This window comes from Gallus gallus, chromosome 1, assembly GCF_016699485.2.
Source record: "Gallus gallus isolate bGalGal1 chromosome 1, bGalGal1.mat.broiler.GRCg7b, whole genome shotgun sequence".
Lineage (NCBI taxonomy): Eukaryota > Metazoa > Chordata > Aves > Galliformes > Phasianidae > Gallus > Gallus gallus.
This window is the reverse complement of record NC_052532.1, coordinates 185,944,598-185,957,060: the sequence shown is the minus strand read 5'-3', so window position 1 is coordinate 185,957,060 and position 12,463 is coordinate 185,944,598. Positions and strand designations below refer to the sequence as shown.

The 12,463-nt window shown below is 41.4% G+C and overlaps 1 protein-coding gene across 6 annotated transcripts in view; it reads right to left on the bottom strand.

Moving 5' to 3' along the window:
* Window positions 1–12,463, bottom strand: part of SLC36A4 (solute carrier family 36 member 4) — a 105,363-nt gene that overhangs the window by 57,324 nt on the left and 35,576 nt on the right. For all 6 annotated transcript variants that reach the window (XM_417200.7, XM_015280400.3, XM_040671939.2 and 3 more), the window contains one exon: window positions 1,978–2,147. In XM_417200.7, coding sequence (XP_417200.5) covers window positions 1,978–2,147 — 170 coding nt within the window. The remainder of the gene's footprint in view (window positions 1–1,977; window positions 2,148–12,463) is intronic.

Genomic DNA, 12,463 nt, shown 5'->3' with positions numbered 1-12,463 from the left:
CAAACGTTGAGATACACAGGAGCTTAAAGAATGTGTCTCCACTACACTAATTTTCTCACTCTACAGGGATTCATATTGTTCAATGTAGGAAATAATTTTCTGCATTACTAAATTGAATTCACTGGCAATTTGCTGCTACAGTGCAATCAGATAAAGACAGTCCATAGGTTACCTTTTAAAAAAAACTCTACAAGATTGATAGATTCTGGAAGAAGTCAAAAGTGCACCTCTCATCAGTCTGCGTTTGGGATTTTGTCTCACTTCTTACTGGAAAAAAATTGGGAACCAATTATGCAGCTCCTCTACATAACTCCATGGACATGAAAAGTTATTATTAATTTATTCCAAACCAGATAAATAACTGTATGTAAATGAAGAAAAAAAAATGTGATGTACTAAAATAGAATCCTTTGAGTTCATAAAGAAGTGGATGTTAAAGATGACCAAAAAATAAAAAATATTTTAAACCCCACATTTTACTTAGTATGCTGAAGAACATTTTGCCTTCCAAAACACACTCTAAATTGGAAGTGTAAAAAGTCTCTTATCTTGAGGCTTTGACCTGGCCAGAGTAGGAGCAGTCCTTTATTTGAACTGAGCTTAAAGACTTAACTGATATAGGGTCCATATACACCTTCTGGAGAGCTTTTTTGCACACACATCAAATAAAACTCAGAAAGCAGAAGAATGTCAGTTATTTTTATCAGGGAAGACAGGGATTGCCCAGCTGAAATTAAACACAAACCAAATCTCATTGCTCAGCTACAATCCAAGCTCTTTTGCACAACCACTTACTTATAAAAAACTTCTCTGCTTCTTGCATTCAATCCAGCCACTTATTGGCTTTTATGTGAGGACCAAATAACAAAATACCAACATATGGTTCACTGCAAATTTGTTTTGATAGCACAGTTAATTGCACACATTTGCTCAGCAATAACGTTTCAAGTAGACCCTAAGTACTGCAAAGCTATAGATAACATCGTGCATCATAACCCATGGGTGTACCCTGAGCTGCTTCTCCTAGTTCTGCCTGGTGCTCTGGGATACCATCCAGGGTAGAAGGAAAACAGACTATTTGTTATCTCTACATCTGAGCCCTGAGCAGCTGCTCCGAGGCTATTAGCTTATAATGTCAATTCCCCACCTTATAGAGCACCAGTTTCCATCTCTTTTATTATCTCTTTCTTTGTATTAGGTCTGTAAAGGCATGAGGATAAATATCATCACATCTGCACTGTAGCCAAGGGCTATTTGAAAATTCGTATTTGAATAGCCCTGTTAGACAGCAGCTAATAAAGTTCATCCTATTTGCCTGAGCTTCACAAAAAGCAACAGAAAAAGACAGCGAGCAACTTTGCCTTATTCTGCATCCCTCTTCCTTCTCTTCTTTTAACAGAACTCATCTTAGAGAACAAATAAATCTCAACTTCAACAAAGGAACTCAGAGCTGCCATTTAAAATAAACGTTTCACCAATGTGATCAATGATTAATACCACGTGCTATCGCGAACAGAAGTAATTTCCCTTTCAGATGCATCATACAGACAGAAAGGGATTCAGTGTTTGAAGACTTCTGGTTATTAATGCATGTGAATTCCTAACGAAAGGCCACAATTAAATATATATTATGAGCAATATGCCTCAAGAAACAGAACCTCGTCAAATGAAGTTTATGCAGTAACACCCTACAAACAATGAAAAAATAACAGATAAATGAGAATTCTAGCAACCAAAAAAACCCTTCATCCTTCACGACACATTTTACGATCCTTTCATGTATTTATCATTGGAATCACACAATTAAACAGAACTTCTGGAAAACATTAAAACTGCACACTGACTTTAAGAGTTATCAGATGCATGCAGTCATAGGCGGATACAGAGCTATAAATCCTAACTGGGTGATAGTCTTTAGTACTTTGTCAGCACGTTACATGTGGAGATTAAGGGCTTTGGAGTCACATTCACACTTACCATTGATCCTGTGGTAGGTTTAATGTTATGCTGCCTTTGATATCATCCCCAAAGCGCAGATACCCAAGAGTGGCTAGTGAGATATACAAGGTCATAACGATCCCCATGCCAATGTTCAGTGCCAGTGGGAAGCGTGTGGTGTCCTTCATTCTGTTTTCCAATGGGAGTACCTGGAAACACAGGGAGAAAAATCACGTTTTATATCCTCACAATAGAACCATTTTCTCCCCCCTTTCAAAGTTGATTTATGAAACATAAAGAGCTGTTTTTAATAAACAAGATTGCTCTACAATAACATTTTACAATCTTGAAGCTTTATTATATACACAGTGGAAATACTCAGCCGATTACTGAAGAGCACCAGTCTTGGCTGGAAAACAGCATAACTTTGAATATATAAAGCAGTATTTATAGGTTAGTAAAAATGAAAAGAGAAACTGATGATGCCCAGATGAAAATGTGTATACAGTACAAGTATCATGATTTTTATACGTTTTTTAACAGATTATGCTCAGAATCCAAGAGTAATCTTCCTTTTACCGTTATGACTGCAGTGGTAGTCTCCATCACAGACAAACTGATCGTGCAAGTGATTTACACACAAGCTGATGCTCAGCAGTCAGCCTTGGCTCTCCCTCGAATCCATGAACTACCAGAAGATGGGCCGATGCTATTTCTCATTTTGCTGACATTGATATGGCCAGACATAATGAAAGCTGCTTTTCCTAAATGTAGCATAGGTGCTTTGTGTCTCCACTGTAGCCAAGCAAGCTTGCTAAGCTCATCAGTTCAAAGCGAAGAAACAGGCACTGCAACCATTACTGCATCCCTTTTACATGTATTATGTTAGGATATAGAAAAACATAGGCAGTAATTTTTCAGCCACCAACACAGAATTTCAAAGCAGGGCAGGAAATCCAAATAACACACATGCAGTAAGCGCCAAATAGTTCTGCTGCTCTCACCTGGAGTTTCATCAGTGTAACAGAGCCTTGGTTGCTATAATGAAGGTGCAAACTGAAGGTATGCAGACATTCCTACACATGCTTGCTTTTCTCATATCTTTCTCAAGTCTACACTCATCTCACGCCACTAATGTGGGATACGGTTCAACATTAAGACAGCTGATTTTCTATGCCTACATGAGTAAAATGTCTAAGCTTCTGTAATAAAGATGGGTAATGAAGATCTAGTCAGTATAGCCAGTGGAATTAAAAACGCAGCTCAGCTTATCTTCAAGTAGGCAGGTAGCTTATATTCTGCAAATGATATGACACTGTGAATTAAACTAGCTTTTCACTTCTGATTTCCACTAATGTGAGATTTAATGCAGACATTCAGTGCAACAGGGCCATCCTATAAGAGCTACTCTCCTTTTCATGATTTTAAATGTTATGAAATTTTACTCTTCAATTGAACAAATACACAGTACAAAAAAAAGCAGGTTTCCTTCAGTAAGTAAACAGAAATTATATATGAATTGCTGCCATATTATTTTCTCCACAGTAATCATTCCTCGATGCTCACTTTCTGACCTACCACTGAATACCACAACTATTTATTCATCCCATGTCGTATTTCTCACACATTGGAAATCCCAATGAGGTCATTTTAGTTGGGAACAATCTTTAGTTGGGAACAGATCTCTAAAAAGATGCAAATTTGGAGGCAAATTTTTCCAAATTCATCCCCAATTAATTAAATGCATTAACTGAGAATCTTCTGTGTCTCAGAGCTTCCACTGCTAAATTTTTCCCCCCACTAAACAACATGAGCTTGCACTGTAACTGAATCTTGTTGAGGAGATGGCAAAATTTAAACCAAGAAGTACTTCAAAACTTAATTATTAAATGACAGTGGTGTGCAGCAGGAAAAGACAAAAGGAGACATGAAGACACAAATATTAAATTTACTGTCACAGAGGCAAAGACATTCATTCCTCTAAAAGGATTAAGCTCCTGGGACAGTGCAGTGCCCATCAAGTTGTATTTTTGTATTTCACATGAAGAACTGCCAGGTAGGACAGAAAACACTTCAGACTTTTTTGTCCTGACTTGGGATTGCATTGTTTTATCTAACTGCTTATTAAGAACTTTGAAGAATGCAAGTAATTACAGGTTATTTTTCCTGTCACCTGGGTTTTCCCATTCTTTAATCCTACAAAATATTCTGATACAAAGAACCAATAGGTAGCACTTAGGCCTGCTGATTTGTTGCATATCTGTTAATTCTCTCGTAGTTATAAATGCAACAGATTTTCTGCCTAAATTCTAAGATGTTCTACAGCTTCCAGGAGTCCTAGTAAGCTTAATTGTTGCACTAAGTTCTTACTCCAACCTATATTAACCCTACAGAACTGTAGTAGCAATCACTTGCCCAGCTATTGATACAAGGAGTCTTTTAATAAGTTCTCAGGCTGAGAGATTTGATTTCCAGAGTCTTCAAAATTCATTTCCTACATTCCTGGCAGAAGGTGAGCAGTGAACACAGACACACATGTTGGGCTAGAAAAATCTGGTGGCTTTCCACTCGGATTCCTCGCAAGAAAGAGATCCTGGACATGGTCTGTCCCTCAAAGGGCAGCAAAAGCCATCTGTAGGAGACTGCTAATGGGAAAAAAAAACCTCGTGGTGTCACTGTCAGAGGGAGCTCAAATCAAAGACTTATTACTGGTACCACTGGGCTATTCATTATGATGACATTCCTTCAAACAAAACAAAAAAGCCATGCTGATTTCTTGGCAGACTACTCATAAAAATTGCAAGAGAGAAAGAAACTTTTTCCTTTTTGGCCATATCTTCAATTAAATAGCAAAATGATGTATATTTATGACACACACTGGCTATGATCATACTGAAGAACAATAAAAAAAAAAGATGTTTATATGGCTGCACAGTGCAAGGTAACAAATTTTAATAAATAATTATTATCAGTAACGACATTTTACACATACACTGTGCTTTACATTAAATTCATCATCATAGGGTCATAGAACAACTTAGGTTGAAAGGGACCTTAACGTCCACCCAGTTCCAATCACATTCCATGGGCTGGTTGGCCCCCATCAGCTCAGGCTGCCCAGGGCCCATCCAACCTGGCCTTGAGCACCTCCAAGGATGGGGCAAACTGCAGAACGGTTTCTCCTCCCTTTCCAGAGAACAGAGCAGGAGGAAGATGCCCAAAGTGGTTCAGATGCAGACAAGGGCTGAAGGGAGGTGTGACATGAGCTAGGGCTTGTTCTCTCTGTGCCGCTCTGGGGCAACTGCTGCAGAGATTTTCATTCTGAATTCCCTTTCAGTTCTTGTATAGTCCCTGTGGCCTAACATTATAACTAGCCACAATAGTAATAGGAATCTTTTTGAAAATGCTTTTGAGTTTCTTTCTCTACTTACTTCTGAAATACTGAAGCTGAACATTTTTCCTGTCCTTTTTTCCTGGAACCAGAAATTAATTTCACTCTTCAATTCTTTAAATGATTTTCTTAAAAAGCTAACACCTGAACTAGATGATTGAAAGGCACTGAAGGAGCAAAAACACATCTCCAATTCCCTCTGTCCCATTCTTGCATCAGAACAGATTCTCTCAAGAGAAATGTTGCATTAATTCAGTATCTCATGCCAAGGCTTCAATGCTGCTGTCCACTCACTCAAACAATATTTCTGCTCTACTGGACAGTATCATTAATCTAGTCCTTCCCCACTCTTCAGATCTACCGACTATCACCACATATATAACCATCTCACAATGTAGTGATATGAAATAGTTTGCTGAGGGCAAACTGTGGGGAATAATTTTGTCTCCCACGCAAGGTTACCGGAGGCAGAACAGTGGAGGCAAGAGAACCATCTGGAGATAAAAGTTTCAGTGGTTCGGGACTTTGGGTTCGTCTTCCCCATGCTTATGATTTACACATTCTCTCGGCTTTCTTCTTTAGGTCCCAATTCATAGCAGCCCCCTGTCACATCCCTAAATACCTACGAAATTGGTTATTTTAATCAAAATCTGATAATTTACTTTATTTCTTATTTTCCATCACTTTTTTTCAGTTAATAAATTTTCTTTCTTCTTCTCTGTCATCTGTTCCAGAGAGATAATTCTATCACTTGTGAGACACATGCTTTGTTATAGATATCTTACTTAGAACTTAATGCTTGATTCCTTTAGAGACTATTAACTTTTGGTTTCTTAATTTCCAAGAAAATAACTTTACAAGCAATTCACCTCCCCTTAATCCACCAAAAGATTAATTTAAAACTATCCATACTTTACAGGCAAAGCAGCATAATCTAGTATTGGAAATAACCTGCCTAATCTACAATCACAAATCATGTGAAGTACTACCCTTTCATTTCAAGCTGCTCACAGTAGCTAGAATCATTCCCCAGAAATAACACTGTCTCCTCACTACTTGACTTGAATATTCTGGTTGCAATTAGACTTTACCTTTTAGAAGTAAGCTCCAGGGGACTGTCTAATTCTAATTAGAAATCTCAACTGTACATTTTTTATTATCTGACTAAAAGTAAGAGGAACACGAGAATTCAGCCTGAAGATAATCAGATTGATTTAATTGTCATTGCCACTGAAAACTAATCTTGTCATGGATAACTCTGTAACAGATGTGTATGCTTAAATATATAGGCTCATCTTCCCATCTTTCATGAACCGCCACAAAAATGACAACGCAATCCTCCCTCCCTTACTCATTTTAAATGAGTATTCCAGGTTAAAAGATAATAGCTCAGTGTCCAAGTGGAGACCGGTGGTGACTGGCATTCCTCAGGGATAGATGTCGGGACCGGTGTTTTAACACCTTTGTAGGTGACATGGACAGTGGGACCGAATGCACTCTCAGGAAGTTTGCAGATGACATCAAGCTGAGTGGTGCAGTTGATGCACTAGAGGGAAGAGATGCCAACCAGAGGGACCCAGACAGGCTTGAGAGCTGGGCCCATGCCAACCTCATGAAGTTCAACAAGGCCAAGTGCGTGGTCCTGCACCTGGGTCAGGGCAATCTCAAGCACAAATACAGGTTGAGTGGAGAATGGCTTTAGTGTAGACGTGAGGAGAAGGATTTGGGGGTGTCAGTTGATGAAAGATTCAACATGAGTTGGCAACATGCACTTGCAGCCCAGAAGGCCAACCATATCCTGGGTTGCATCAAGAGATGCGTGACCAGCAGGTTGAGGGAGGTAATTCTGCCCCTCTACTCTCGTGAGACCCCACCTGGAGTACTGCATCCAGTTCTGAAGCCCTCAAGACAAGAACACAGAGTTGTTGGAGCAGGTCAAGAGGAAGGCCACAAAGATGATCAGAGGGATAGAACACCTCCCCTACAAGGACAGGCTGAAAGAGCTGGGGGCTCTGAGGAGACCTTACAGCAGCCTTCCAGTATGTGAAGGGGGCCTACAAGAAAGCTAGGGAGAGATTTTTTAATAACAGCAGGTAGCAACAGGACAAGGAGAAATGGCTTTAAACTGGAAGAGAGTAGATTTAGACTAGATATTAGGAAGAAATTACTTACTGTGAGAGTGGTGAGACACTGGAACAGGTTGTCCAGTGAGGCTGTGAATGCCCCCTCCCTGGAAGCATTCAAGGCCAGGCTGGATGGGGCTGTGAGCAACCTGGTCTAGAGGGAGTTGTCCCTGCCTATAGCAGCAGGGTTGGAATTACATGATTTTAAGGGTCCCTTCCAACCCAAACCATTTTATGATTCTATGATACAGCCAAATGGTGATTTTAATTAGTTTAAAGTACAGAATCAGGTCAAGCATTTTGTAAAATTTTAAATAATGTATTTATCAATATTTTCATTTACAAAAAGAATATGTACCTATAATGATGTCCTCCTGTTCAATTTTCTTTACGACTTGTTTATAAAACAAAATATTGATGAAGCTGATATTAAAATATTCAAGGTATACAAATGCAAATTCTGCTACCTAACTTCTACCCAGTCCATTATGTTTCACTTGCCTGCTCTTGTTCTTATTCTATACCAATGTACAGAGTCACAGAGTGGAAAGGGACCTCTGGGTCTGCTCCGACCCCAGCGACGGCATCCAGGGCCATCCACGTCCAGACAGCTTTGGAAGATCTCCAAGGAGAAGACCCCACAGCCTCTTTGGGCAACCTGTGCCAATGCTCCATCACTTGCACAGCATGAAAGTGCTTCTCGTGCTTAGAGGGAACCTCCTGTGCTCCAGTTTGTTTCCACTGCTCATTGCCTCTTGTCCTGGCAATGGGCACCACTAGAAAGAGACTGGCTCTGTCTTCTTTCACGTTCTCTTTCATTAATTATAGACATTGCTAAGATCACAGAATATCCCAAGTTGGAAGGGACCCAACAAGGATCAACTCCAACTCCCAGCTCCACGCAGGACCTCCCAAAAATCAAACCCATTTTCTCAGAGCACTGTCCAAATGCTCCCTGAGCTCCATCAGCTCGGGGCCGTGCCCACTACCCTGGGCAGGCTGTTCCATGCCCACCGCCCTCTGGTGCAGACCCTTTCTTTCCCTCACCCCCATCTGCTCCTCCCCTGACACAGCTCCACACCGTTCCCTCAGGCCCTGTCATTGTCACAGAGAGGAGAGCTCAGTGCTGCCCCTCCGCTCCTTGAGGAGCTGCAGCTGCCATGAGGCCTCCCCTCAGCCTGCTCTGCTCTGGGCTGAGCACACCACGGACCTCAGCCACCCCTCATACACCTTGTCCTACATATCCTTCACCATTTTTGCAGCCTTCATTTGGATATTTTCTAGGTTTTATGTTTTATGTCCTTCTTCCATTGTGCCAACCAAAACAGCACACAGTACTTGAGATTACACTACAACAGTCTCATATTCAACTTTCCAACAATCAGAAACCTCAGATCCCTTCTGCAGGGCTGTTCTCCATCATTTCATCCTCCAATCTGAACATATATCCACATTTGCCTCATTCCAGGTGCAGATTCCAGTGCTTATTCCTATTAAACTTCCTAAGGTCACCTTCGAGCCTCCTCTTCTTCTCTAAGGTGAACAGACATATATCTCTCAGCTTCTCTTCACAGGAAAGATGCTCCAGTCCTTTCACCATCTTGGTGTCCTACTTTGGACCCTTTCCAGTATGTCCAAGTATGTCCCAGTCTTTCTTGTACTGGGAACTCAGAACTGTACACTGCACTCCAGGTACGGCCTCTCCAGTGCTGAGGAGAAGGGAAGAATCACCTTTCTTGACCTGCTGATGATACTTTCCTAATACAGCTTGGGCATTAGGCAAATTTAGCCTTCTCAGCAGCAAGGCACATTGCTGACTCATGTTCAGCTTGGTGTCCAGCAAGAATCCTAAGTCCCAGCTCCTTCTCTGCCAAGCTCCTTTCCAGATGGGTTGCCCCCAGCATATATTGATGTCTGGAGTGTCCCTCCCCAGTACTTGGCGCTTCACATACTGAACTTCACAAAATTCTTTCCAGCAATTCCCAGTTCACCTCTCCAGCCTGTCAAGGTTCCTCCAGATGACAAAATGTTTTATGGAAAATTTTCAACAACCTATATTATTCTAACACTTTTTGATACATTTTAAAGTGCCCAGGAAAACTTACTTTCTTGAGGCAAACACAAAACTTTACTGTCTCACTCTAAGTGCAGTAAACAAACTCATTTTCCCTAATGTATCCTTCATGGCAAATGGAAGTATGCCTAATATTGCCCAGGAAAAGGTGCAAGACAGAAGGTAATTCTGCATCATTTGTTATAGTAAATGGTTTATACAAAATAAATGCTTAAGACTTTATTCATCTCCCCTTTATGACATTTACCCAACCTTTAGCTCGCTCTGAGATTTAACAGAAGTTACATCATTCTGTGTATTACCATGTCTTAACAGAATAATTTTATTCAGGAATAAAATCCAGAATATTTCTCTACCATGTATACAAAAACTACAAAGTAGAACTAGGATGCACCCAATAATATTTTAAGGTATTTATTTGGCCTGTCAAAATCATTCAAGTGTTACAAGCTTTGTCGTCCTTTACACAAGGCTGCTATAAGATATATGCCAATACAAAAGTTATTTTCCTAATTAATCAGACACTTCCAGCCATACACTTCAGTTTTATTTTTCCCTACTGTGTTGCATTTAAAACTGTACTCAATAGACTATAAAATAGTATATTGTAACATCCTCTATAACTTATGCTAGTCCCAAAACTTCTACAGGATAAGTGATAAAAGAAAATATGATTTAGAAACACAAAAAATATTGCAGAAACGTATATTCCATTGCAATAGTACTGCAATGAAGTATTTAAATTCTCAGTCATCCAAATCTGTTTCTTTAGTATACAGCAGCCGATGTATGAACTTCACTTCAATGCAAATGCTTTGAAAAAAGAAAACAACTTCACAAAATGTTTTTTTGAGTCACCAAGTTTGGAAAACTGGAAAAGACCTTCAAGATCATCCAGTTAAATCATCCACCTATCCCCAATATTTCCCCACTAAAGCATGTCCTCCAGTACAACATGTAAACATTTCTTTAACACCCCTAGGGGCAGTGACTCCACACCTCCCTGTGCAGCCCATTCCTCTGTCTGACTCTTTTTTGGAGAAAAAATTTTTCGTAATACCCAACCTGAACCTTCCCTGGTGCAACTTGAGGCCACTCCCCTCAGGTCTTATCACGTGCTACGCAAGAGAAGGCGTCAACCTCCATCTCACCACAACCTCCTTTCAGGTAGTTGTATGGAGCAATAATGTCTCCTCTGAGCCCCCCCCTCCACACTGAACAATCCCAGCTCCCTCAGCCACTCCCCTTAAGACTTGTGTTCCAGATCCCCCACAGCTTCATTGCCCTTCTCTGGACACGCTCCAGGGCCTCAGTGTCTTTCTTGCAGTGAGGGGCCCAAAACTGAACACAGTACTTGAGGTGCAGACTCACCAGTGCTGAGCACAGGGGGACAATCACCTCCCTGCTCCTGCTGGCTATACTATTTCTTTTGACATGTATCTCCAATTTTCTTCTACCCACACATCACTTTAGTAACGCAGGACAAATTAGATGTACATTTCTGTAGATGGGAGAAAAGTAAATGTCACTCATCTTCAAGCACAAGAAGGACCTGGAGAACTAATGAGCCTCAACTCAATCCTCAATCAAACCCTCAATCAATGGGAAGGTGATGGAAGAGTTAATCCTGGAAACCATTTCTAGGCACATGAAGGAGCAGAAAATCAGGAATAGCCAGTGTGGATTCACCAAAGGGAAGTCATGTCTGATCAACATGATGAGCTTCTGTAATGCAATCACCAGCCTGATGAATGAGGAAAGAGCAGTGAACATTGTCTTTCTGGTATTCAGTAAGGCTTTTGACACTGTTACCCATTAGATCTTCATGGAAAAGCTGTCGAAGGATGGGCATAAAGTAAGGTGGATTAAAACGTAGCTGAAAGGCCACATCCAGAGGATAGCAGTCAGTAGTGAAAAGTCTAGTTGGAAACAAGTAACAAGCAGAGTTCCCCAGCAGTCCAGTCCTCCAGTCCTCTTTAACAACTTCATCCATGATCTACATCATAAGCCTCAAGTGCACCCACAGAAAATTTTTGGCCAACATAAAACTTGGGGTAGTGGCTTCCTAATAAAAGTCACACTTCCATCCACAAGGACCTTGACAGGCTGCAGAGGTGGGTTGACAGGAAACTCATTAAGTTTAACAAGGATAATTACAGAGTCCTGCACCTGGGCAGGAACAACCCCAGACACCAGGACATGGCAGGGAGCACCCATCCAGAAAGCAGCTCTGCCAAGAAAAGCCTGGTAGACACCAAGTTGAACAGGAATCAGCAAGGTGCCCTTGCTTCTCAGAATGCTAATGGTATTCTGGGCTGCATTAGCCAAAGTATAAATAGCAGGTCAAGGGACATGATTCTTCCCCTCTACTCAGCACTCGTGAGGTCGCACCTTGACTCCTACTTTTATTTCTGGGCTCCCAGTACCAAACCCAGACATACTGCAAAGAGTCCAGTGGAAGGCCACAAAGGTAATGAATGGACTGAGGCTCCTCACAGGACTTCTCCTAAGAGGACTGGCTCAAAGAGCTGGGTCTGTTCAGCGCAGAGAAGAGGATGCTCACAGAGATCTCATCAATGCCTACAAATACCTGAAGGGAGGGTACAATGAGAATGAAGTCAGACTCTTTTTAGTGGTGCCCAGTACCAGGACAAGGGGCAATGGGCACAAACTGCAGTATAGGAGGTTCCTTCAGAACACCAGGAAGCACTTCTGTGCTGTGCGGGTGATGGAGCACTGGCACAGGTTGCCCAGAGAGGTTGTGGAGCCTCCTTGGAGATCTTCCAAAGCAGCCCGGGCACTGTCCTGGGCATGCTGCTCTGGCTGACCCTGCTAGAGCAGAGGCTGGATGAGGCAGACCCTGAGGTCCCTTCCAACCTCAGACATTCTGTGATTCCGCGCTATTCCAAGGTCTTTCATGGGGCTGAGGGCACTCTA